Source organism: Lampetra fluviatilis, chromosome 1, assembly GCF_964198595.1.
Source record: "Lampetra fluviatilis chromosome 1, kcLamFluv1.1, whole genome shotgun sequence".
NCBI classification, from domain to species: Eukaryota; Metazoa; Chordata; class Hyperoartia; order Petromyzontiformes; family Petromyzontidae; genus Lampetra; species Lampetra fluviatilis.
Window position 1 is genome coordinate 7,773,707 of NC_136275.1, and position 27,641 is coordinate 7,801,347.

The 27,641-nt window shown below is 47.0% G+C and overlaps 2 protein-coding genes across 11 annotated transcripts in view; one reads left to right on the forward strand and one right to left on the reverse strand.

Annotated features, from left to right (window-relative positions):
- KMT2C (lysine methyltransferase 2C) overlaps positions 1-4,710 on the forward strand; it is a 174,231-nt gene extending 169,521 nt beyond the window's left edge. For 9 of the 10 annotated variants that reach the window (XM_078855009.1, XM_078855017.1, XM_078855026.1 and 6 more), the window contains 4 exons: positions 468-584; positions 1,174-1,247; positions 2,350-2,458; positions 3,319-4,710. In XM_078855009.1, coding sequence (XP_078711135.1) covers positions 468-584; positions 1,174-1,247; positions 2,350-2,458; positions 3,319-3,411 — 393 coding nt within the window. In that variant the 3' untranslated portion in view covers positions 3,412-4,710. The remainder of the gene's footprint in view (positions 1-467; positions 585-1,173; positions 1,248-2,349; positions 2,459-3,318) is intronic. The other variant, XM_078855033.1, reaches the window with a different exon arrangement.
- Positions 4,711-5,737: 1,027 nt separating this feature from the next.
- Positions 5,738-27,641, reverse strand: part of GALNT11 (polypeptide N-acetylgalactosaminyltransferase 11) — a 43,849-nt gene continuing 21,945 nt past the window's right edge. Inside the window, exons 5-11 of the mRNA XM_078855054.1 lie at positions 18,272-18,521; positions 17,140-17,257; positions 16,329-16,481; positions 13,936-14,145; positions 12,381-12,485; positions 9,940-10,077; positions 5,738-6,657 (exon numbers count right to left, since the gene is read on the reverse strand). Coding sequence (XP_078711180.1) covers positions 6,523-6,657; positions 9,940-10,077; positions 12,381-12,485; positions 13,936-14,145; positions 16,329-16,481; positions 17,140-17,257; positions 18,272-18,521 — 1,109 coding nt within the window. The 3' untranslated portion in view covers positions 5,738-6,522. The remainder of the gene's footprint in view (positions 6,658-9,939; positions 10,078-12,380; positions 12,486-13,935; positions 14,146-16,328; positions 16,482-17,139; positions 17,258-18,271; positions 18,522-27,641) is intronic.

The following is a 27,641-nucleotide window of genomic DNA, read 5'->3' on the forward strand; positions in this document are numbered from 1 at the left end:
AGTGGTAGTGTGGTTTCTTAGTTGACTGTTCCCTGACATGATTTGCTGCCCATAAATGCAATGGGTATCATGCCACCTATAATATTATTTAAATATGAATTAAATAAAAAAAGAACTGCATTGGTGGCAGTGTACAACCATTTTTTTAAAAAGATGTGACTATTCCTTTACATAGTCATACAACATAGAAGGCTAATGATTAAGGCAGTAAGGTTATATTCCAAAACAGGTTAATGGTTCCCAACCTGTACTCTGCAGACCACTGGTGATCTGCAAGTTATGGGAATTTGGCCGTGGATCTGTGCTGCATATTGTGTTTTTCATACAACACCAGATTTTATTCACATTGATACTTCAGACTTTTATTGTGCCTTTTAACTCCAGATAGTCAGGAGACCAGTGTGCAGTGTTTTAGTGGGGTTGGGAGAGGGGGGCTTGTGATGGATGCACGTGACCTGTGTGCACAGGGCCTGGGACTCTACGCATCGAGGGACATCGAGAAGCACACGATGGTGATCGAGTACATCGGGGAGATAATTCGCAACGAGGTCGCCAACCGGCACGAGAAGCTATACGAGTCCACGGTACCTGCCCTCTTGGCCGTCTGTTCTCTTGCCCAGCATCTTTCATCCCATGTCACCAGTTGAGAGCTGACTGGAAGCATTACATACTCTACAGGTTTCATTCCTGTAATTATCTGCGTACAATTTTTAGTACTTTTTTCGGGGTGACATACACATTTTTGATCCATTGAGTGGCAGTGACAGAGCATCCGTCTCACATTCATAACTTTTAGAGAATTAAATTATAGTTGCTTGGCTTGTAATCCCTCATGGGTCATTACAATGAGATCCATTATTTTGTATATACAATGGATTTAGACTACAATGGGGATAGCAACACCCAGTGATCAGTTACATTATTGGACACTCGTGCAATTCTGGAATATTCAAAGCACAATAATGGCCTACACGTGAAAAGGGTCAACTTGTAAATTACTTGGTACCTCTGATTTGTTTTGCGACACATACTTACAGCAGAAATATTGTTTTTAATGCTGCCTGCTCATAATTGCACAGGAAAATAATGGCTTTCTGTGAAGCTTCGTTGTTGTCATTGTGAATGTGTCGTTTGAATAACCCCCTGTCTCTGGGTGGTGTTGTGCACTACTAGAACCGTGGTGTTTACATGTTCCGGTTGGACAGTGAACATGTGATCGACGCTACGATAACAGGAGGGCCTGCCAGGTAAGGGGCATACTCGATATCTAGGCAATGTGAATTTACATGAAAACATAGAAGCTATGCTCAAAAGGCTAATACCAATCAGGGCACTGAGCTGGTACCATTGATAACTGATGTTGTGATTTGAGGGTCCCACCTAACCTTGTCACTATTGGCTATAACGAGTCATATCCTGCCTCCGTTAGCTCTGAAGACCGACATTTTTTTAAAACTTATTTTAGATAATTGGAAGACACTGAAATGTTCTCTATCAACTATAAAGGAACACCATTCAGTGATGGGTAAGAAGATGAAATGGTCACTAAAAGTGGTGCTTTTTCACCAGAAACCAGACCAACTCCATTTTGCCAAATTGGCACTGTGTGTGTGTTTTGCACGTGTTGTGCTAATCGTATTGAAAGCTTCTCATTATCAGCACTTGTGTGATCTCTTCACGTGTGGAAACATAATATCTAAAAGTTAAACAACATTGAATTAGGCCATAAAATGTGAATTTTGAATAGTTATTTTCCAGTAGCATATAATTAAATCGTGCAAAGATTTGGCTGGATAAAAAAAAACCTCGTTGTGTCTCGTCAGCAGGATGTGGCCAATTAAAACAAATGCTGCTGAGCAGTCTGATGTAATGGGAAAGAGCCATCCATGACTCAGCGGTGTGTCAAACTGGGGCACACAACGTATGTGCTGCTGTGGAAAATCAGGAAATAAAAACTAAAAATTACTCGTGTGAGTAACTTGCGCAGTTAAAAAAACACTCTGAGTAGTTTCACAAGTATTTGTGTTGCTGCTTGAAGTGAAATTGAAAAGTGTCTTCTTGCTCAAAGAAGCAATGGCCGCTGCCCGTCTCCATTGGCAGCTATATGACGGAGACCAGCCTCCAAAGAACCATCACTCTAAATTAACCGCAGGAAATCTCATCGGGCCGAGTCAACTCAATCTGAATTTTAACTCACAACCTTCCAGTTGGACGTCGAGTGCTTGGACCACAGTCCTATCTAGCCAGATTTGGTGGTTAGGTTGTGGATAATTATAATCCTAGTAAGCAGTGTCCATTTAAAATCCAATTATATAATAATAATTGTTGCTGTCATCTTGTGTTCCACAGATACATAAACCATTCATGTGCTCCCAACTGTGTGGCCGAATTGGTGACATTTGACCGGGAGAACAAGATCATCATCTCTTCCTGCCGGCGCATTCAGAAAGGAGAAGAGGTGAGAGAACCACATTTTATGAATAAATGTCCTCATTATCCTGGAATCCCTCAACTTATTTTCAAAATGGTCCTACATTGGAGTGTTATGCAAATTCATTCATGCATGTTTTGCATGCAGGATAAAAGGTTTTTTCAATAAAAATGCATCCAATATTTACTGAAATGGGTCTCTCCTAATAAGCAAATTTTCTCCTTCCACATCATTGCACATAGGAATTCTGCTGTACCTTGCTGTTTGATTTTTACATATCCCACAGTATATATCTGAATAGTGCTGAATGTGGTGACGCGTATCTGTAGGTTGTTTGTTTAGACAAAACGGTGTCTGAGCTTTGTAAATCTGAGACGCCCTAACTTCCCATGAACTGTAAAGTGATCAGAAGGTGGAAATTCACCAAGTGGGATCAAAAACCGGTTTGTGAACATGTTGAGTGTTTTTCCTCTATTGTGTTTATTCTTTGCGTTTCCTCCCAGATGTAAGTAACTGCTTTTTAAAGGCACTGGCTAAATATCCAATGGATAGCCCACCTCAAAAAAGTATTGAGACTCACAGGATTGAAAAAAATATATAAATATCTGATTGTTATTTAACACTTAGGTTACAGATTCCAACCCTGGTTTCATCACCTGCTCATTCTTAATTAATAAGTATGACTTTGTGGGAGATCAAGGGTAGTTGTCCCTTGGTAAAACTGCTGTTGCTATAATAATTGGAATTCTCACCACAAGCTCAGGGCTAACAATAGAAAAGTGCTGCCCAGTACTCAGTTGGGCGGTAGTGCCCATGTCCAAAGACTGGGCTTTCTAAGTCGGCCGACAATGCTAAACAGTGGCCTTCATGTCTCTTGTTGCCCACAGCTGACCTACGACTACCTGTTTGACTTCGAGGATGACCAGAACAAAATCCCATGTCACTGCGGGGCCATCAACTGCCGTAAGTGGATGAATTGATGTGGCGGCAGCAGACCCAGGTTGCCGGGATGGTCAGCGTCTCGCTAATGACGGACCCTTTTAAGCCGGACACGTTTTTTTCTGTCGTTGTTTTTTTTTGCCCCAAGATGCAGAACCATCTGCAGACCTTTATAGAATTCTCCCAAATATTGAGGAAGTCTAGTTGAAATTTATTAGCTTTTCGATGTGCAGCGGAAAGTCCCTAAGCAGAGATTTTATATTGAAAATAATAAGAGCAGCCTGCTTACCAAATGTTCTCCACCTTTAAGGTGTAAAAAAAAAAAATTGGGCAAGTCAAAAGGGATTTTAAGAGCAAAGAAATCTCACAGACTGAAGAATGTACTAAGGGACTACTTGCACTAAATCGACCTAGCTGCTTGCTCATCAGTTTCCACTTGGCTTCAGTTTTGTAATGAAAGACGTTATAGCAAGCTTATTTATATTCACAGGCAGGGATTCGCGTTGAGAGTTAATACAAGTGACAGTGGGGTGCTGTTTCTGACAAAACGTACAAAAAGAGAAAAATCATTATAGAGTTTATCATGTACAAAGTACTGTAAATATCATGTGTGTAAAGCAGGAAATGGGCGTGGGATCGAATCGACCAAACGTGCTTACCTGGCTCAGCTAAGAGTACTAGTGGGAACAGGTGCGCTGGGGTGGGTCGGTTTGTGGCTGTTACTGTGAATTTACTAGAGGTGGCTCTGTAACAGGTTTTAATAAACTATTTTTCCATGTGTATGTTGTAGGTAGTTGTGTCTGAGAAGCTTGCCATGACATTTTTCTGACCTTAGTTTTAGGCTCATTGGAATGCTAACACCACTATTGTGCAAGGGTGTGCGTGTGCATATTCCTTTAGGTTATACTGGATTGTTTTTTCCGTCTTGCTGTAGTTATGTGTTTGTCTTTTTATTTGCTTTCGATGGATAATTTGGAAATTGTTTTGCGTAACATATTTTGCTGTTTGCTGTTAAGCAGAATTGAAAAATTGTGTGTATAACTGTTTAAGTGCTAGCAGTGGACTGTATACAGTAATTACATGCCTTTTTCACAGAAATTGAATGTATATGGCATGTTTTATTTTGTACTGGACAATGGAATTCAATGTGTACATAGTTGTCTGTATTAAAATGTTTAACCCTGGGGTTTTCCTGTACAGAATGGTGATATATCACTCGTCCAGTGGGTATCGCTGGTTGTTGCCATGTATGTATGGAATCATGTCTAAAACTCTACTGAAGAGGTTCTTGACTGTGTGAAAGAAATAAAGCAGTGATTATTAAATAACCTTGCATTACTAATCTTTTAGCAAAGCCCTTTGATTTATAGATTGTAATGGCATAATAGAAAATTACTTGCATTGCCTCAGTCCTTGTTGTTACACCAATGCACCATTTTTGAGGATCTTAAAGCCCATTGAAAGGTTGCTCCAGAATCCAAAAGGCTCTTCTAAAGTGTTTGAAAGTGTCCTTTTAAAAGTCTGAAATTCTATCACGATGGCCTTACATAGTAGACAGAAGACATTGAGAGAAAGGAGAGTGGAGTGGACAATTGTTTATAGCTTGTTTTTCTAATCCAGGCAGGATGGTGCATTGGTAACACTTGTGCCTTTAATCGCAGGAAGTCCCTGGGTTAGACTCCTGACTCGGGCATCCTTTGTGTTCGGAATTTGTATATTCTCCCCCTGTTCTGCATATATTTCTTCCAGGTTCTCTGGTTTTCTCCCATAGCTAAAACAAATCAATAACTGGTGTTGGCCACACACCCCCATGCTAAAACAGTACCTGTAAATTAATTTCGACTACAAATAACAATACCCTCTACTGTGAAATTGAAAGCACCCTCCTGAAAAAGTCCTGACACCTGATGAGGCTTTCCTGGATAAACAAGCATCGTAATAATAAAAGAGAGACCCCCATCGCATTCCAGCCATATTTGTATGCAGATACATACAAATTAGCGGAGCCTTTTCAAAGCTTAATATGCGTTTTGCAACAACTTATATTGTAAACTATAAATAGCAGCACACACGTGGTTGACTCGTATGGCTCGGCTTTCCATTAGATTACCCTTTGCTCTTCTACCAACGTGAAATCAAAATGACACATTCCTGCCGAATCAGCTCAATTTTGGGATTAAAATTACTTGTCCATATATATTTGGGGCAATCTTGTTATACAGAGCCATTTTATTTACATATTTGTTTAGTCTTTGCCAGATAACATAGGTTTAACTTTAAAATGTGTGTGGCATTACCTGACAGTGGATGGAAGGTCCTACCCACTGCACATGAGATTACATCTGGAAAAAGATGAGGAAATCGACACCATTTACAAATCGTTTATTAAGCATTTTGCAGAGCACAGTTACGCTGATTCACCTACAAGAACTACTGCCGCGACACGAGATTCGCACACAAGGTACATTGCAACACTTTAATTAAAAACACTGGTAAAGGCATTTTTATGAAATTTACATTTCAAAATGCGAGGAAATAAAAAAATTAAATACTTACGGTGTTTTAAATTAAGCACCTTTTTGGCATTAAGTAATTTTGTAAAAAGGCGACTGTTTAAAATCACTTAACACATTTAGGGAAATTAACTACAGCCATTCCATTTGGCAGCTTAAACAGCTGGTGATGAAATATTCAAGTTGTAAACGTTTACTAAACAACCCTACCTCAGTGTTATGTATGTCTTTCCTTGCATTGTTATGAGGAAATGTGTACAGCATCACAGGTATTAAAAGTATTGCGTCATGGAGCCCACATGGAGCCCACAAGCAGCCCTCGTCTTCAGATTGAGGTCCACCGTGCTGCAAGGGTGCCTGGCACCAATCTGGAAGCCATTTGTGCTCATTCTCCTTTGCTTGCACTTGGCCCTGCTGAAGTCCGAAGTTCGATGCAGCTGAACGAGGACGTGTGTGCCTTATTTACAGCATCCTGGCACCGCCAAGACATCAGCTCGTTGCAGTTTACGTTTCACAGTGAATTTGTTCCTCCCAACAACACCTTGGCTTCTGCTTGTTCGCTTGTGGCGGCAAGAACCTCGTACCTCTGTCCATCGGCACTGGGTTCCAAGTGCGAGACGGTCGATCTCCAGGCCATGCTCACTCCTCCACTACCTGCCACTGCTGCTGCTCTGAGCCATTGCAGATCTCCATGACCACACGCCCCTTGACGTCCGTCATGCTCTTCACCTGCAGGCATTGGCCCAGTGACACCTGGTAAAGCCGATTGAACTTCTGGAGAAAGACAGCGCAGAAGGTACTCCGATCAGATCCGCTGAGGTTATGAACATTTGACTCAATCATGAGGTTGCAACATTGGACCTCCTTTGCCAGTACCAAAATATGAGAATAGGTTCTCCCCTTTTTTCTGGCAACAAAACAGGTGTTAATATGTTAAATCACCAAACTGAAACCTTTCACAAGTGTAGTGGGTACTTCTCACTGGAGGCAACATGTTTATTACACGATAATCGGTACAGCCCTGACACGAAGGGGTAACGGCCCCTTCCACCCGATACACAAGGAGGTAGGTCCTCCCGGTCTAGCGTGACCTACACATCGGGAGGGTATCTTAGATAAGGGTCCTATGGCTAGCGGGTCCTAAAGTGGCTACTCTGACCTGACCCAGCCAAGGTCCTCGGGTCCGGCTCCGACTCCTAGGTCTTCAGGGTGATCTTCTGTCTTCAAGTCGACGACAACTGCCGGTCCCGGCTTTTATACCCATTCCCGACTCACTCCGCCCCTAGCCACTCCTCCCTTCTGGAACCTTCCAGAGGGACCTGGAGTGTGATGTCATCCCCCAAGCCCCCTCTTGGGGGTCTGGGGTTTGCACCTCCGGTCACGATGCTCCCTGGGGGTTACCTCGGCCCAACGGCCCAACTATCTGGCTCAGCCTCTCTTCCGTCCCCTGTTGACACGGGGCCGTTACTACAGGCTACGAGTAGCGGCGATTGCACAGCGCTCAACAATGCCGCTACACAAGGAATCATGTCTGCATTAATCACAATACTTGTGGTCAATGCATTGGTCCATGATGCAGCTGCTCACCCCGAGCTCTCATTACTCTGATAGTGCTTGTCTTTGTGCTGTACGCCTTTTGGCGTCCTCTGGTCTTAACACCGATTTGACACTAGGCTCAAAAGAAAGCTGTCTCTGATGTGGACCAATCAGTTTCAAAGACAATGCATATATTATGAGTGTTTTTTGTTTGCATTCTGACCACAAGTATTGTGCTTAATGTAGACATGATTCCTTGTAAAAGGTTTCAGTTTGGTGGTCGAATATCTTAACACCTGTTTGTTGCCAGAAAAAAGGGGAAAACATATTCTCATGAGGTTGCAAGTCGAAATTTCGATCAGTTTGAGTTGATTTCCTCCAACTTTCCACTCACATTTATTACACAGTCAACAGTCGTCATCCTATGGATATACTGGCCCAGTTATGGATGTGTAATTTACACTTGGCTTGGTAGTACCCCATTGCTCATTTTGGTAGAGATACAATGACTTGAATTCTTTATTACAAGCAGGCATGACATGCTATTCTGTTTGTACACATTTACAAAATGCAGCCACTCCACTCCTTTGTCCCATGGTGTTTACCAACACCTTTTAACCTCAGATTTCTATATCCAGATCCTCTGTTTAGCTTAAGACTGTTAGAACTTTTTTTACGTCCAAGTAAACATCTACAAAAAAGGCTAAACGATTTAAAAAATGTTAAGACAGAAAAAGCTCTCCTTATGAAATGATCATTATTGAAGGTGAATTTAGTTCATTATGGCTTATTTTACCGAACTTTTCCCTATTTGCCCTTAATGTTTGTTTTCTCGTGGTTTTGTTTTGCACTTTTAGATGTTGTGACATTTAAGTTTTGAATCAATGAAATCATACTGGTAGGAACCTCCTGGTTACACCAGCCCACAGGGGATTATTGTGTCCGTCGTGCAGGGAGGGAGGGGCTGGGTGGGGAGGGGCTGGGTGGGGGGTGGGTGGGTGGGGAGGGTGGGGTGGGGCTGGGTGGGGGTAGAGTGGGGGAGGGGCTGGTCACCCCGTGGTGCCATTATAAAACTCAACGTTTAACCTACTCACGCCGGCTTGTGCCCGCCCTCACAGTCGGGCATATTTGCGGAATACACCACGCCGCCGTTGACCCTGGCCATTAACCGAGCAACCCAACGTTCCTACCAGCTCCCTCCGCAGGAATGTGTAATTTGATGCTGGACAGTTCAATATGCAGTAACTCTGAAAGCATTTGGGCAATCCCGATGGTACAAGCTCATTCAAGGACATTGAGCCATAACATATATATTGTTTTCAATAACACTTCCCTACAGATGCCTCTTTTTCAATAACTTGAGTACGAAATATGTATATTTTTTGCTCAAGGACAAAGCTAAGGGTTGTGAAACTACTTAGTGTTGGCAATCCACATAGTTCTCTCTTTCAAACTTTTTTTTTCACATTGAGATGCATTTAAACAAAAACTAACCAGACAAAAGTACAGGTTTTGGGAAATTTCAGCCCATCAATAACATTTACAGCCCATCACTAAAAAAATGACACGAGACCATTTTGCATGGACCTGGGCCATGCCTTTAAATCTCTCATTCCAAACGACTTTTTCTTCCGACAGCGCCGCAGTGAGTGCACTGGCATTCGTTCATGTAATTCGTCATATCCAACTTGATGGCGTGTGATGAAGTCTGGCATTATAATTCTTGCTTACTTGCAAGGGGCACGATTGCCAGAAACCAATGCACGAAACAGCAATGTGGAAAAGAGTGCAGTGAAGTGTGTGGTGCACGCTGCGCTAAGAATCCGGTGGCCCGAATTAGATTCCCGCTCACTGCCGACACCAGTGGCGATTATCTGAACCGGTCCGGGCCTCCCTAGGTCGACTCAAACCCAAATGAGTACCAGGTACGATGCGTAAATATCGCTACGACGGAGAGAAAGGCGGCCGGGAGTGGTGTTGGCCACCCACCCCCTCGCGTGCCGTTCTGGCTTTCATAGGGGCTCGCTAACAGCACTTTCCCCAACAGTCTGTTAAGGCTATACGGGTGATCTTTATCTTTGTATCAGTGGCGGTACATGTCAGCAATAGGAATATAAGGGTGGTCAGCCACATAAGTGCTTGCTCTTAAGACATGACCCATATATTCACAAGGTTGTTTAGGAATATTTGTTTTGTGTGTATATGTGGGGCACAGTAGTGTAGTGGTTCGCACACTGCTGCAAACCTGGGTACCTGAGTTCCATTCCTGCTCATGGCCAACATTGGTGACAAATACATTCACTCGTCCTGGGCCTCCCCTCAACCTTGAATGAGTACCTCCTGCAGTGTGTAACTATCACCACGGGAGACACGAAAGCAGTCGGATGTGTTTGAGCCACACCACCCCCTCGTGTGCCATATTAGCCTTCATAGTTGCTCACTAAGAGCACTTGCCCCAACAGCCTATGGGGGGAACTTTATTGTATATACAGTACGTGTTTGTATTTGATGGCACCATACCCCCATGGTCCACTGCTGGGAGCCACCAGAGCCGTGACACTTCATGAGACGAGGGGAGGCACGTGGCTCCATCTCCGGCATATCCAGGCACAGGAGACTGGCCAGCTGTAGCTCCTGGCCCTCGTTATACACCCACACCTGCGAACAGAAGCACCCAGCTGGGAACTAACCCCAACAGGACGAATCCAGCCACTTGCATCCAGCAAACACATTACACTAAATACACACCCTGCTACGAGCACACACCACGAACCACGTACACACTTGACACCAATACCCGCCGCCATTCACCACTACGTGACGGTGATGTCACCACGGCACTGAGGCCAGGTGAAGTGTCAAAGGTTCGCTGACAGATCTCGGGACAGACCCAGGTGCCATGGGTTGGCTGACTGAGATGACTGGTAGATGCACTAGCTGTACCCCCTACTGTGCCAACTTGCCATATTTTAGCCGCCCGGCACTCTGCTGATTGTTGTGAGCATCGCTTCTCTGCAGTCTATTAACAGGACCCTGCGGGGTGGGCTGGTAGGAACGAATAACCAAAGAATATAAACATAATGTATTATTACACTTGTTTAGCCAGGAAAGCCCCACTGAGTCTAAAGGTTTTTGTAGGGTCCTGCCAAGTGTTTGCAGTAGGGGGCGATGTTGCTACACCGAATCGGACGATACGAAGGGAGAGTGTGAGGCCTAATTCTAGGCATTAGGCCGCTGTGAATTAATTTGTAATTTTAATGTTTTAATTATTTATGTAAAAGCTTAAAATGTAAATGTTTCTATTTAAAAACATCAGGGAATGTAACATTGTTAAATATTAACTCCCTTTCACACACGCGGGGGTACGATACGAAGGGAGAGGTTGAGGCCTAGTTCTAGGCTTTAGGCCTAGCTGTAGGCTTTAGGCCGCCGTGAGTTAATTTTAAAATTAAATGTTTTCATTATTTATGTAAAAGCTTTAAATTTAAATGTTTCTATTTAAAAGCATCAGGGAATGTAACATTGTTAAACATTAACTCCCTTGCACACATGCGGGGGTACGATACGAAGGGAGAGTGATAGGCGTAGTTCGAGGCTTTAGGCCTAGCTGTAGGCTTTAGGGCGCTGTGAGTAAAATTTGAATTTAAAAGTTTTAATTAAAAGCTATCTCAGGGAATTATAAGGGAATGTTACACTTGTTTAGCCAGGAAAGCCTCATTAATTTAAATGCTTTAATTAAAAGCTATCTGAGGGAATTATAAGGGAATGTTACACTTGTTTAGCCAGGAAAGCGTCACTGAGTGTAAAGGTTTTTGTAGGGTCATGCCAAGTGTTTGCAGTAGGGGGCGATGTTGCTACACGGTCGGACGGACGGTCGGACGGACGGACGGACGATATGATCTATTGTGGGCTGGTCCACTTCGTTCCTACCAGTAACAGGACCCTGCGGGGTGGGCTGGTAGGAATAATACTTAGTACCGGTACAGGGATATCGACTGGGTATAGAGGAGTTAAAGAAAACATTACTGTATTCTAGTGTTTAAAGTTTCGCCGTGAGGCGCCGGAAGCGACGGCCATCTTGTTTATTTCACAGATCGCAGGGGGAGCGGGCGGCCATCTTGTCGGACAGGGTCATGCCAAGTGTTTGCAGTAGGGGGCGATGTTGATACGCGGACGGACGGACGATATCTATTGGTGGTCTGGTCCACTTCGTTCCTACCAGTATAAACCTGCAACTAAAACACACCCTGATAAAAGTCCGAACCCAACACATGCGCGCATACAAATACTTTGGGAAACACCCACACGCAGCGCATACTCATCATGCATCCAACACAATGAAAAACACCAAGCAGCACTGCTTCATTGCTGGCATCAACTCTCAGCAGATTGGTCCAGAAGCAACTGCGTTCAATGCTTTCCCAGTCAGCTTCCTTAATCTACACGTGTACATATACAGTTTGTCAATCCACTGCTGGATGAGGGCACCAAAACAACATGCAGGTCGTTGGGCTTATTTTGACCATACTTTAACACACTCGTCCATGTGAGTTGGTGACAGTACAGGGACTTACAAGTACATCGATGGATTTTTCTGCAGTGGCCTCTGCTCTCTACTACATAGCCCTGTTTAACTATATCTAAAATGTGTAGCATGGAGTAACCCATCCAAACACTATCCAGGCTCAACCCTGATCTCATAAAATCAAGCCCTAACTAACAATCGGTCATATTCCAAATGGTTTGGGTCGTAGGTAACAGCCTCTTTAGCTGGTGGCCACCACAAAGGGCAAAAAAAGGAGATTGTAGGCCGATTTGTGCTCTGCATTGGGCTCGAGGCTGCTGGATGAGCAGCCTACCACCCCCAGAGGCTGCTAGGTGAGGAGTATGCTGGGCTACAGAAGCTGCTGAGTGAGGAGGCTACCAGCATCGAGGCTGCTGAGTGAGGAGGGTGCTCACACCTGCTCGATGTCGCCACTGTCGCACGGGCGGACAACAACGAGGCCGCCCTTCTCGCTCGGGTCGTTGTGCGCCACGAGGCACTTCCCCGTCTGCAGGTGGCGCAGCTTCACAAGAGAGAGCAAAAGACACACGGGGCACAACAAGAACACAGGCTACATAGCGACACCACAGGCATTCGTGATATTGCACTGTACGCGGTAGGTATGTAACAATATATACCACCTGTGAACCAATAAATTGTTGTAATTCTCGGTCGCAATTCCATAAAAATGGATTGCTTCCCTGGATTAGTCTTGTTTGCACTTTCTGATCTGTGATGCCGGTCTTGTGTATTGTCTCTTGTTGTGATTGTACTACTTGTGATAGTGGTCTCTGTTTTGTTGTAATGTCTGGTTTGTTCCATCATGTCTGTCTCACTGCAGAGCTGTCACCTCCACATTGAAATACATGATCAAATGCTAAATTAAGGACTCAATTATGTAACTTTGAATATACAGCATTACATTGGTACATCTAAAACCTAAAGCAATTAGCCATCGGATTCCAATATATTTTCAGTCAGCCTCTCACCACTGGTGACAGTGCGGAGGCAATGCGAGGATACAGGGAAGGCAAGTGTAATGCTCCCAATTTTCACTGCCACAGTCATTATAGATCTGGGAAAGCATAACATGATTTACTTAAATCACCTTTTTCTGGTAAATTTTCATATTTCAACTGATTGGAATACTCCGCAAAGATTTGGCCAAACTTGTGAATGCAAGACCCTGATGAAAAACTTGAGACTTGCTGAGGATTCCCAAAAGTAGAATCATTGTCAATCATTTCTTTGGTATCTGGCCTCCATCAGAAAGTTGCGAGTTCAATTTTTGGTTGGAAGTCAATTCAGCCAATCTCTCTCGACTAAAATAATTGAGTACCACTTTGTGCGAACTTGTAATACAGATAAACCAACTATGGAAATTCCACATTCTCATGTTCAAGAACATATGTAATTTCCATCACTGGCTCAGGATACAGAAGTGCACAACTGATTTTGAAAGACACTTTACTTTATTTCTTTGAATTCTTCACACGTGTGTAGTTTTATTAAAAAGCAAAGCTGATATTTGCACAGCTTTACTGCTTCCCACAGTGGAAATGTATTTGAACCGATGCATCATCCTCATAATAAAAAGGCTTCTGAAATTCATGTTCGTCACCAAATATGAATGTTAAAGGCGCAAGACTCACTGCAGAACCCATGCAATGTCACACTGCTCCCACTGCTCCCAATATTGCTTGTGAATTGAAAAAGCCTCCAAACTTTGGAAGTATGAGCTGAAATTAGTTCATTATAACCATCAATATAACAGTCGCAGATCATTTTCAGCTTGTGCCAACAAAGACTATAAAATGTAATTAAAAGTTGGACCCAGGTTCTGCAGGCAAAATGTGTTCTTGCTGTTTTGTCCCACACACTTATTGCAGCTGCCCGTTTTGCTTCCCCTCGCCATGTGACACTTATCACTGCACCAATGAGTCCATCAGGTGAGGGGCAAGGGCGAGCTGTACCCGTCCACGTTGCACAGGCTTGGGCCGCTTGTGCATCTTGCTGAGGACGGCCTGGGGTAGCTGAGGCCGGCCCACCTCGATTTCGGGGTACACGTTTTGCAGGTACCAACGGAAGGACCTGCAGCCAAGCCGCTCTCGCAGAGCCTTCCTCTCGCTCACGTCACCGTACTCGCGCTCTCGCAGCTCCGGCCGCAGAGCCAAGTACTGCTCCTGTGAGGCGCAAGCAGACACACATGGGACACGTGTATACACACACGGGGCATTTCAGGGGGCTTTGTTCCTGTAGCCCAGCAGATGTGCTGGTGTACACACAGATGACACATGAAAGGAAGTATTCACAAGTCCCAAGTATCGCCTGCTTCGGGTTTGAGAGGAATGCCTTCCAAGTCACACCGCTTATTGGCTTTGTGCTAACACGCCTTACCCCATTTGGGTGAGGTGAGACCAAAAGGAATGAGGCAGGGTGGGGTGAGGGGGTTGGGGAGGTTTGGAGCGGGGTGTGATGGATGTGATGTCGTCTGGGGAGGTGATTGGGGTTATGGGGTAAGAGTCCTATTGGATGGGGAGGGCTTGGATTGGAATGGCATCGGGTTTGCCGAGGTCGGGACGAGTGGGGTGTCATTACATTGGGCAGGATTAGATGGGGTATGGTTGGGAGGGACAGGTTGAGGAGCTCAGGATGGGTTCCATATGCTCTGGTAGAGCAGGAAGCTCGTCATGGTCAGTGTGCATTGCATGAGCACCTTAGAAAGTTGGCAGTACCTCACAATGTTTTCTCGGGTTTGGCCAGGGTTTTTTGTAAATAACGGCAAATCACTACTGTACATACCATTGTAGATTATCCTATCCTAATGAACAAGGTTGTACTACACATACCCTGCAAGAATTACCTCACAATCAAGTCTCGCACTGGATACATTGCATACACTGCATCCTCCATATTGGTGCACATCAGACCGGCAGAGTTCAGTTTTCACATGAGCAACCCATTAACTCTTGACTTCATACTCAGTCATTCGCCCATCCTCACAAAGCCAGTCCGCTGTTATCAGCTACATATTATAATCTCCCCACCGCTGTTAACCTAAATCTTGAATAATCTAACCTTATATTGCTCTCAGAGTGATTTCCACCTCTAACCACCCCTTCCACAACCCCCAACCACAACCAAAATCAGCCCAACCCCATAAGCAGGGCCTTAACAGAGAAAGGGGGTGGGGTGTAAGCAGGAAAATGTTGGACCTAGAGGATGGTGGAGGGGTTTAAGCAGGAAGTTGTAGAACCTAAAACCAGGGAAAGCTGCAAGAAACAGGTGGTAAAGAGGAATGTGTGTGGTCTAAATAGGAAGAGGTGGGGTCAAAAAACAGGAAGGGATGGGGCCTACAGAGGAGTTGGGCAAGGACCTCAGGGGCCATCCGCTTAGTACGTATGCATGGAGGGGGGGTTATCCCAAACGGCGTACGCTTGCGTATGGGGGGATCTACTGACAATGGACGTACGCATAGGAAACGGGGGGGGGGGGGGTGAAGCCTCGATAAAAAATTGTCTACATTGGCCTTCAAATGAGCCACAGTTCAGTTTCTTCAACTGTCAAACACGTACTGCTGGGAGAAGTAGGGACTGTGGGAGAGGTGTCCCCTAACAGACAAGAGTGCGGCCTCAACAAGATACTACATAGGAAGTGAGAGGGCCTAAACAGGAAGTGACAGAGGAAGGGACTGGAATAAACAGGAAAGGGCCTAGCCTAAAGAGGAAAGGGCATAAATGTGAAGGGGGTGGTGCATATGCAGGAAGGGGAGGGTCCTGAGGAAAGGGTGGGGCCTGAAGAAGAAAGCCAAGTGATCTCTGATTAAAACAGGAAGCCCCAAAAAAATGCAAACCTGCCAATCTCTTAAAATAACATCGACTTAAACGAAATAAATGCTGCTATAGAGGAATGCTTCAACAATGAGTGTTTTCTGTTGATTTAAGGAAATGAAAGCAAATACTCCCGTGCAACAGGGAGAACAATTTATGCCACGGATGCAGCCACAGGCCAATTAGTGTATTTTAATCAGTGGCAACACTTGTTCGATTCCCTGACTAGGGCACCTTTATGTGATGGATTTTGTACGTTCTCGCCCTGTTCTGTATGGGTTTCCGACCGAGTTAAAATAAAAATACAATGCGATTGGTGTTGACCAAACAATGCAGGACCCTCCTCAAAGTCTTTGGCCTCAGTGTGGCTGTCCTGGGTAAATAACTCTTAATCATCGTAATGCTAATTATGCTCGATGTGGAGTAAGTGTAGTGTATTGCTCATGGTTAATTAAAACGAGCAGAGTAAGTGCTAGCAGAGCTCCGGCATGTGCTGTGTGACGGCGCTGGTGCCGCCACTGGGAGGTGGCGCTTGCCTTGTACTCGTCGAGCCACACGTGCGCCAAGCGCAGAGAGTTGCGCGACATGGTGTCTGCACCGGCAGGCGAGCCGTAAGGACGTCGCTTGCGGAAGATGTGTCCAATCCGTGAGCATGGGATGATCTCCAGGCTCCCCCCGCACATCCAGATCTGTGTGGGGGAGAGTGCCGTGTGAAACGGCGCTAACTCAGCACTTTCCTACTGCTTCCTTACTACGTACTTGCCCTGTGACACAAAGGCAACTCTTGAGGTTATGAAGTGAAATCTTATTCGGACAATAGACTGTGTGGTGCTGTGGCCGTGAGCATGGTTCGCAATTGGAAGCTTGTGCATTAAAATCAAAGGCAATGTTCAACACATCAACCCTTTTGGGGATCAATAATGAGTATAGGTTCATCTTCTTGGTTCTTTCGGTAAAGTCACGTAGAAGGGAAGTAATAAAATAATAAAAATAAAACATAATAGTGAGAATTATTTCTTTTTATTATGTTTTATTTTTATTATTTTATTACTTCCCTTCTACGTGACTTTACCGAAAGAACCAAGAAGATGAATCCCTGCAGTCACGAAAGCTTTAAATCGAAGTATAGGTTCAATTTCGATTTAAATAATTAACCCATTGTTCTGAGCAAAACCTCACCTTTGCCTTAGGGTTTTTGAGCTTCCTTCTATTAGCTGTGTGCTACCAACACAAATGGAAACAGCATTGCACTCATTTTAACAGAAGCTTTAACTTACGAGTTGTCGTCAAGTGATAGTGGAATCAGTGTGGTTGTGTATTCGGTGGTAGGTTGCGACTTGGCCGCACCCTAAAAGATATCTCCAGGTTCTCCCCACCCCAGATGTCCATCCCACCGTCGTACTGGCCCAGCTTGTTGAAGTACTTGCGGTCCATGGCAAACAGCCCCCCGGCCATTGTGGGAGATCTGTGGGCAGATGCGTTATGTTCATTTGTGCCAATATTAGAATCTGTACACTTGGCAGCTTAAACCAAACTAAAATAGAAATACACCGAGGGAGATGAGAATGATATTCATTTGTGGTGATATGGTGAAACCTTGCTCTAAAGTTCCTCAGGGAAATGGAAAAATCAATCCAACAATTTATCAGGGATCAGTATTTCCTGTCATATAAAGCAACTCTTTCATACGGCCTATGTCTGATAATCTACTTGTGTTGCTGTCTAACTGTCTCTTATTTTATATCTCTGTTAAAGTATCTCTCACTGCATACCTCATGTTTTCTGCTTCTCTCTACATCCCCATGCCATATCTTACGCCACACATCCCACAGTGCCGGTCTTTACTTCCCTTGCGTCACAAATCTTCAGTCTCTCACTTGACACATCTCCCACCTCTCACTTTATGTGACCGGTGCTCAGTAATGATACAGCCACTATAATGTATCGTGAGTGAGCTTCAAGCCACTTGGAACAGGAAATAAGGAGAGTGAGAGATGAGTGGGATATTCGGAGTGAGAGGAGGGAGATGCTTGGAGTGGGAGGCAGGAGAAGCATGGAGTGGGAGGCAGGAGAAGCATGGAGTGTGAGTAGAAGCATTGCTTCGACTGTTGCAGATTGTTGGGCCTTGGCGCAGAACCATGCAATCATCCGAGAGCCAGGCCCCAGACATCTTTAGCGCCGGGCTGTCAAGTGAGGGTCACATAAAAGGAGGAGCCACTGAGCCTCGAGCTAAAGAATGTAATTATTTGAGGATTTCTCACCAGGTCCTGGGCACTGGAAGAGATTAAAGTTGTTAAAAATGTATTAATAAAAAACCGTGCAAACGAAACAATACTAATGGGAATGTAAACCTCAAATAAAAATCATTGCTTCTTGAATTAAATTATGAGCGAGGTTTTGGAATCCATCAAACTGCAGGGAAGTGGGGGGGGCAGTGAATGGCTGCGTGCCCAGTGTGGTGCACCCCCCGGGGTCTCACTTGATGGGTGCCATCTCCCCATCGGGGCCAGACAGGAGGCTGGAGGGCACTGGGTCCCAGCGGAAGTGCAGCCCCCAATTGAAGCCGCCGCGCACGAGCGGCGAGGCGGAGTACAGGAAGGTGTCGGGGTTCACGATGTCGATGATGGGGCACACAACGGTGGTGGGGTTCTCGGCAACACGTGCCAGAAGTGGCTCGAGCCAGGCCACGTTCACTTCGCAGTGGCTGTCCAAGAACACGAGCACGTCACCTGCACACGGCCACAACCACCGCTAGGGAATAAAGCGTCGAGTACGGGACATCCGCACCGATCCACGCGGTGCGAATAGTTGGAAGATCCGTTTTTGTGAATCCATGCAAGCATTCAAACGCACCATGGCTCTTTTGGATACAAGCTTCACACCAGCAGTATAGATGTTCTCTTTGTTTATGAACGTACAAATTAAAAGGCACAACACAACTTACTAGGGTTTCATTTTCAATTGTTATATTTTAATACTTCTAAACTGCAGTGGCGCAATAGTTCGTGCACTGCCCTATGAACGCAGTGACCTAATTTTGATTCCTGGACATGGCTTAACATCAGTGACGAGTGTTATCTTAAACTATACAGTAAACGTAGTGATTTTATTCATGTTTATTCAACAGTAAATATTTAATTTTTTGTGTTATTGAATAATTACATGTTAAAAGTGTTTTGTGTTCATTTGTGTAATTTTATTAAAAGTTGCGTATGCTTTTATCAGTTTAACACGTAGGCTTTCGTGACCAATATTCATAATACAGGATTTTTTTGGGTTAGACCGCGTAAATATATAAATGTGTCGTTAAACCTGCCACCACCTGAGACAGCCAATTAGTAAGGGTTGTCACGTAAACAGAAGATGCCAATTCGTCACTAGCACAACACACCGGTGTGTTGGAGAGCCAAGCCACAACATTTACAATCTGAGTGACGTTTCGCCAGTAATTATAATTAGCTTCATCGGGCGACAGCCAGATTTGTCGAGAAGTCCACCCGTTTCATTCCTTATATGGGAGGCGTAGATGTGATGACAACACTTGTGCGCTCTTCTTGCACGAAGTAACCAACGGCAAAACACTCACTCAGATTGTAAATGTTGTAGCTTGGCTCTCCAATACACCGGTGTGCTGTACTAGTAACGAATTTGCTTGTTCTGTTTATATGACAACCCTTACTAATTGGCTGTGTCGGGTGGTGGCGGTGGGGTTTAACGACATATATTCACGCGATCTAACGTAAAACAAACTATTGCACTTTTATCGTTTGCAGTTTGTCAGACACCTTTGAGAGGTTTTAGTACTATTGTAAACACATTACTGTAATTAGCTTTCCAAGGTCAGGTAATGTTAGTTGATGTGCAGTGTGTGATGTCAATGTAGGCTTGGCAATCGTTCTTGCAGGCCTGGTGACAAATTCTCAGCCAATTGGAGAACAGCAACATCCAAGTGCACTGAAACTGTTCTTGTTAAGGTTGTTAATGATATAAGATTGAACACCGATGACAAAATTTGACAAAAAATTATCCGTCCTTGTGCTTTTTGACCTTAGTGCAGCGTTTGACACGGTTGATCACAATATTATTTTTGACAGATTGCAGAGATGGGTCGGCCTCTGGTACAGTTGCAAATTGGTTTAAAAGCTATTTGACCGGCAGAGAGCAATTCGTATCCATAGATGATCTGTCATCCTCAAAGACAGAAAATACGTGTGGTGTTCCACAAGGCTCCATTCTGGGACCTGTTTTATTCAGTCTCTATATGCTACCACGAGGCGATATCATCGGGAAACATGAGATTGAATTTCATTGCTACGCTGACGATACGCAACTACACATTTTGCTATCTCCGAATTATGTAAGCCCCATCAGCACCCTTATAAAGTGCATTGATATTAAAATGTGGATGGCACTGAATTTCCTGGCACTTAACAAAGACAAAACATGAGTCCTGGTAATTGGAGCAAAAGCCCAAAGTGATAAACGTCTCAAAAATGTTTGCTCGCTGACAGAAAACGCCAAACTGCAGGTTAAAAACGTAGGTGTTATGTTTGATCAGGATTTGAACTTAGAAGCCCACATCAGATATATCACCAAAACGGAATTTTATCATCTTAGAAACATCGCTAAAGTGCTGCCTTTTCCCTCTCGGTTAACTACTGAGAAATTGATTCATGCTTTTATTACCAGCATACTTGACGACTGCAATGCTCTCTTTTCCGGTCTTCTGAAAAATTCAGTGTCACCCTCAACTTATTCAGAATGCAGCAGTATGGGTGGTCATGAAAACCGGAAAGAGCTGCCACGTGTAACACCTATTTTACGGTCCTTGCACTGGCTGCCCGTCAATCATAGGATTGATAAAAAAAAATTCTATTGGTTTTTAAATCGTTGAATGGTTTGGCACTAGCATACATGTCTTCTATGCTTTGTAGATATGAACCAACAAGATCCCTCGGATCCTCCGGTTTTAGCCTTTTAGTCATCACAAGGGCCAGGACTAAAACTCAGAGAAGCGGCCTTCAGTGTGTATGGTCCTCGCCTGTAGAACTTGAAAGGGGATCTGAGAGCTTCACAATCACTAAGCAGTTTTAAGTTAAATCGAAAAACTCACCTTTTTAAACTTGCTTATTTTAGAGTTATTTCTTAATATGCCTTTGACAGTAATTTATTATAATGCAATTTTGTTTTGTATGGAATTTGCTTTTATTCTTCTTGTGATTTAGTCTATTAACAATGTTTTTTTTTTATCTGCACAGCACTTTGAATGGCATCCATTGCACGAAACAGTGCTATAGAAATAAAGACTTGATTGATTGTGAATGTGTATCACTGGTCAAATGAAAACCTAAAAACAGCATAATTTTGAAGGTGGTTTTAGGAATCCATATCCAGTAAAACCTTGGATTGCGAGCATAATTCGTTCCGGAAACGTGCTTGTAATCCAAAGCACTCGTATATCAAAGCGAATTTCCCCATAAGAAATAATGGAAACGCAGATGATTCATTCCACAACCCAAAAATATTCATGTAAAAATTATTAATACAAAATACCTTTTTATATTTTTATAATTTAAATTTAATAAAGTAATCAAATGTATTCATTACTTTTAATCGTGGCTGGTGTGAGGGAGACGAGGGAGAGGAGGAGAGGGCGATTGTTGCAGTACAGTTGTAATAAAGAACTCTTTCACTGTGTCTGTCTCCGTTGTCCTTTATTGGGTTCTTTACACTTGTCCCACACGGCCCCCGCTCAGAGCCTCCCCGCTTGGCAAGCTCGACAGCTGCCGTCGCTCCCGTAGCCTTTCTCCACTCCGATGCAGCTCCGCTGCAGGTTCCCTTGTGCAGTCCTCCGGCTGCTCTCACTGCAGCTCCACCGCTGCTCCCTTGCTCGGTCACCGCTGGCCGACGGTGCCGAGTCTCACCGTGTGGCGATCTCGCCACTCTCCACTCTCCGCCCTGCGTGGCCTCACTCTGTGTCTATTCCCAAACTCTCCTCCCGTCTCTTCCGGTTCTCTCCCTTAAGACCTTACCCCTCTCTCTCACGTGACCTAACCCCTCCCCCCGTGACGTCATATCCGCGAGGCCGTTTACGCCCGCATTACACCACCCTCCCCCGTAGAGAAAATTCCAGCCGACCTCGGCTGAACAACAACAAGTAATGCGAGCGAAATACAACCATCATACAAGCAAGGACAACGAAGCATACAATAAATATAACAATAACAACAAGAACACGAACAGTATAAATCAACGAAACGTAAGGGACTTCGACCGCGTGCGGGTCGCCGGTCCGTCCCGGACGGGCGGCGGCCCTCCTGCAGACCGAGAACGTGACGGGGTTTTAAGAGCGACAGGATGAAGTCCTCCTGTCGCTATTGGAGGCCCGCCAACGTCCCGGTCCCGTATCCCTGAAGGCCCAGAGTCGGGGGTGTCCCGCAATCGTGTCTGCGGCGGGGTCGGAAGGGCGGCGGGGCTCGGAGTCCCCGCAGCCGTGGTAGGCACACCCCGAGCAGAGTCCCTTGTCTCCTGCAGTGTCACGGCCGGCTTGTCTGTAAAAGGCACGACAGGCGCTCTTGCAGGGTCAACAGGCACGGGCAAGGGTGAGTCGGCAGCAACAGACCCCGGCAAGGCAACATCAGGAGATGACGCATCAGTTCGAGGGGCCACATATGGTTTCAAGCGAGACGTGTGAACGAACCAACGCCGAGATCCAAACCGAACACGTGCAGACTGTGGGTTGGGAACCTCGATGAGGCGAGCCGGCCCTTGCCATGGTTTATGTAATTTAGGAGAGGTACCTGGCCGCACCTGTGGGCAATGCAGCCAGGCCATGTCCCCCACCTTCCAGGGGCACTCCCCCTTTGAGCGTCGAGCACACCGTTCGTTCCGGGCCTGGGCTTTGGCCGTAGCCATGCGGGCCCCTTCCCGCGCCTCAGTGACACGGCGAACGGTGTCCTGAATGTAATCAGGAAGAGGCTTAGCAGGTCCCCTCACTCCTGTTCCCAACTGCACATCCATCGGCGGCATGTTTTCACGACCGTACATAAGGAAAAACGGCGAATATCCTGTAGCCGCATGCGGCGTCATCCGGTATGCCGAGAGTACCCCAGGGATATGCAAATCCCAATCTGATTGTTTTTCACTCACCGTGTGACACAGCATGGCGGACAAAGTCCGATTTAGCCGTTCGACCATACCATCCGTTTGTGGGTGGTAGGGAGATGTCCGTATCTTTTTAGTTCCAAAGCCGCGCACACTTCCCCCAACAATTTAGAAGAAAAATTTTGGCCTTGATCTGTGAGGAGCCTCTCCGGCGCCCCCTTGTCCATAACATACCCAAATAGAAAGGCGTCTGTAATGGACGCCGCTGACTGGTCGGGCAAGGGCCAGGCCATCGGCCAGCGGGAGAGGTACTCCACCCCAACCAACAAGTATTTATTACCTTTAGCGGATGGCGGGAAGGGTCCCAAAATATCTAACGCCACCAATTCATTAACTCGAGACACCTGAATAGACTGTATCGGCGGCACATATGGGTGTTTAGGTGGCTTCCGCCGGGCACAATCGGGACACGCGCGAACGTGACCGACGACATCTGTTGTCATGCCGTGCCAAAAGTAATCTCGCTGCAACGTCAATAGGGTCTTCTGCACCCCCAGATGTAAGAGCGTGTCGCAATGCAGAGTCCTAATCAATTCGTACCGCAAGGATGCCGGTACAACCAGATGCCAGCGTTCCTGTAACCCTTCCCTCCACATCAGCAGACCATCGCGGAGAGCGGTTTCCGGCGTACCCCCCGAACCCGGTCCCCCACTCTCCTTCGCAGCCCGATTCCGTAAGGTCACCAATGAATCGTCCAGCATTTGTTCCCGAATCCACACAGCCCTTGGAAGATTCAAAATCCCATCAGCCGGTCCCGGCACCATTGGAGCCTCAGGCACCTCGACCGCCATCGCAACAGGCTGAGGGGGATGCTGGATCGGCGCACACCTATGCGTCCCGGACGCGCACGCGCAAGGGGATCGCTGCGGCAACCTAGAGAGCGCGTCCGCATTCGCGTGACGCACCCCCTTCCGATGGTGAATTTGAAAGGAAAATTCTTGCAGCGTGTCCAACCAGCGCGCCAGCTGGCCGGATGGTTGGTCCACCTTGAGAGCATACTGCAAGGCCGCATGATCCGTGCGCACAATAAACGAACGACCGTAGAGATACGGTCGAAATTGGCGGAGAAAGTAAACAATAGCCAAAAGTTCTCGGCGAGTGACGCAGTAGCGGGTTTCTGCGGGAGACAAAACCCGGCTACCGTACGCCACCACGCGCTCCACACCACCTTTGGACTGAGACAACACGGCCCCAATGCCCGTGTCACTCGCGTCCGTATCCAGAATGAAGGGGTGATCAAAATCCGGATAATCCAACGTCGGCGCCGTAGCCAACCGATCGCGCAGGCCTTGAAACGCCGCCTCTTCTGGCGGTCCCCAAGCAAATTTCCGTCCTTTACCCGTAAGGAGGTGCAAGGGCCTCGCGATCGTCGCAAAATTCGGAACAAACCTACGGTAATATAAGGCAAACCCCAAAAACCGACGCACATCCCCCACCGTGGCCGGGGTTGGCCAGTCACGGACACACGCTGTCTTGTCCGGATCCGTGGCCACCCCGTCCGCACTAACGATATGCCCCAAATAGCGCACGGACCGTTGCAGTAGGTGACATTTCGTAGGCTTAAATTTCAAATTAGCGGAACGCATCCTGGCGAACACAGCCTCCAACCTCAGTAAATGCTCGTCAAATGTGCGGCTGAAGACGATAATATCGTCTAAATATATCAGACATGTCTCCCACCGCAACCCCGTTAATACCAGCTCCATCAACCTTTGAAATGTGGCAGGGGCAGCATTCAACCCCATCGGAAGACAATGAAATTGAAATAACCCCTGCGGCGTACGGAAAGCAGTCTTTTCCCGCGAGGACTCGTCAAGGGAAGCTGCCAGAATCCCGAAGAGAGATCTAGCGTCGAAAAGAACTTCGCCCCCGACAAGGCATCGAGGGAGTCGTCCATACGCGGCAGGGGGTACGCATCTGCCACGGACACTTTATTTAATTTCCGAAAATCCACACAAAATCGCAATTTCCCGTCTTTCTTTTTAACCAAAACAACAGGCGCGCCCCATGGGCTGTTAGATGGAGATATTATGTCCGCAGCCAACATGTCATCCACTGCCCCTCGAACATGATCTCGCTCCGCCGGACTCATCCGATGCGAGTTTAACCGAATAGGGGCAGCGTCCCCTGTGTCAATATGATGGGAAAGCAATGAGGTGCGTCCCAAGTCCAAATCGTCAGAGCTAAACACGTCAGAATAACTCCACAATAACTTACGAAGCGCGCAACGTTGGTCCCCGGAAAGGGAAGGATTTTCCCCACACAATTCGGCGATCCAGCGATTATCTGCGGCCCCAGGGCCCGAAACACCACCAACCATGACCTGGCTGCCCAGATAATCCTGTGCCGTAAACGCCGTAGTGGCATGTGCCACAACCGTACCAGCCGGCACACACACATTTTCGGTACTTCCATTAAGCACCTGCAAAAATGGCTGCTGGTCCGGCCGGACAATAGTTTGCGCCCAGACGAGCGCCGATCCGCCCGTTATGGTGGCGGACGGCGACAACAAAACCCCAAATGCACCTTGACGACCAGGCACAGGTTTCCAATATCGCAAAGGGATAAGCATCTGTGAGCCAGGTGGAATGTCCACAGATACCTCGGACAGCGCCTGCACCTGGCCGACCGGAGCAGGTCGCCCCCAGGGCGACGGCAGAAATGTAATTTTACGACCCCCCGGTAATTCAATGCAGTTTTCATTAATTCTAATTAGAATGGGCATTTTGGCCAGAAAATCAGTTCCCAACAAACAAGGAACTGCAAGGGACCTCGAAATTAACACAATTCCCGAGGCCGACACTCCCCCGATAGATATATTGGCGTCCACCTGGCCCACAATGCTCATGCTACCCCCGTTCGCAGCGACGCAGGAATCGTAAACTGGACGCACGGCCTCTGGTGGGATGCCCAACAGATGGAAAATTACATCCGATATAATGGTCGCGGACGCTCCGGAATCCACTAAAATACGCACATCAACCCCCTGTATAGAACCAGGTACAGTGGACGAACCAGTAGCGGCCGCGACGACCCGCCGTGCCAATTTACGCCACTGCGTTACCGAGCGACATGGCCCAGTCGATGGCCTCTCGTTATTAACAACACCCGGATCGCGCAACAACGGTGATGAATGAGGTGTCAAGCCTTGCCGGGTGTCTGGTGTGCACCGACTTGCCTGTCCTGGAGGATCCTTCCGCGGCGCGTCCGCTGTCGAGGCCTCCTGCTGGGGCGGGCCTGGGATACGGGCCCAGCAGTCCCTGGCGTAATGGCCCTTACGACCGCAGCGGAAGCAGTCGATGTCGTTACGCTGCGCCGCAGGCCCCCCGTCCCGACGCTCCCGCGTCGGCGGCGCAGATCGCGGCCCCGGCCTACTGCGGGCCGACCACTGAGCAGAGGCGGCTGTCAGCTCCTGCGGGCCCCCCCCGTCAGGAACGTACACCGCCTTCTTGGGATCCCAACCCACGGCACCTCCCTCGACGATGGGCCCCCCCGTCCACGCCGTGACTTGCTTCCAACGGCGCAGGTTGAACTGGGCATCCAGACATTTAGCGGCCGCCCGGGATGTCAGCTTTTCGTGGCCACACACCGGCATAGGGATCCCCAAATCCCGGGACAGCTCGAGCATTTTTCCCAAAATGAGAGGTTCAAGTAGGTCAGGCTCCGTCTCCGGGTATGCGGCCATGGCCAACTCCAAGACAGCATCCCCGTATGCCACCGGCGACTCCTCGGGTGCTCGCTGGCGTTGAACAAACCGGCGATGAGCATCATCCGGTGGCTCGTATGCATCTGCCATCTCGTCGAAAACTCCTCTCAACGTTTTCTTCTTCTCGGCCTTTATAGAACGGAAGAATCTCACCGACTCGTCGTCGAGAAGAGTCGGTAGAACCTCCAATGCCTCAGCGTCAGTCCACCTTGCAGAGCGTACCGCCGCCAAAAATCTGCAGGCGAAAGCACTCCAATCACCACCGATGGAGAATTCTTTAACGGTTGTGAGATGACGACTGCGACTCCTTGTTGCGCCGTCCTCAGCAGATGACTCATGACGCGGCATATTCAAAATGGCGTCGCATCGCAACGTGTCCAAGATGGCGGCCTCCCGCCGCGGAGAGCGCAAGATGGCGGCTTCCCGCCGTTCTTCCCCTGCCACGCCCAAGATGGCGTCTTCGTGCCGCGTGGCAGATGGCGCCGACAGCGCAGGCAAGGCGGCGGCCTGCAGACCACCATCGGCCCTCCCCAACGCCGTCCTCGGCGTGACGAGCTCGCACAATTGCGCCAGCACGATTTTCAAGGTCTCCAGCTGCGCCCCCATCTGTCTCCATTGTAAGTCCGCGTCCTCCGGCGCAGACGGGTCCACCGACGCGGCGACATCTTGGACTCCCGGACCCGTACTCGTTCCCGCACGGATCTCCTCCTCCATCGCAGGCAGGTCCACCGCCTGAGGAAGGTCGTCGTCGTCGGATGATGTAGCAGATGATGGCGCAGGAATATTCTTTCTTCTGAGCTGTTTTGACATTCCGTTTCACTTCTGACACCAGTGTAATAAAGGACTCTTTCACTGTGTCTGTCTCCGTTGTCCTTTATTGGGTTCTTTACACTTGTCCCACACGGCCCTCGCTCAGAGCCTCCCCGCTTGGCAGCTCGACAGTTGCCGTCGCTCCCGTAGCCTTTCTCCACTCCGATGC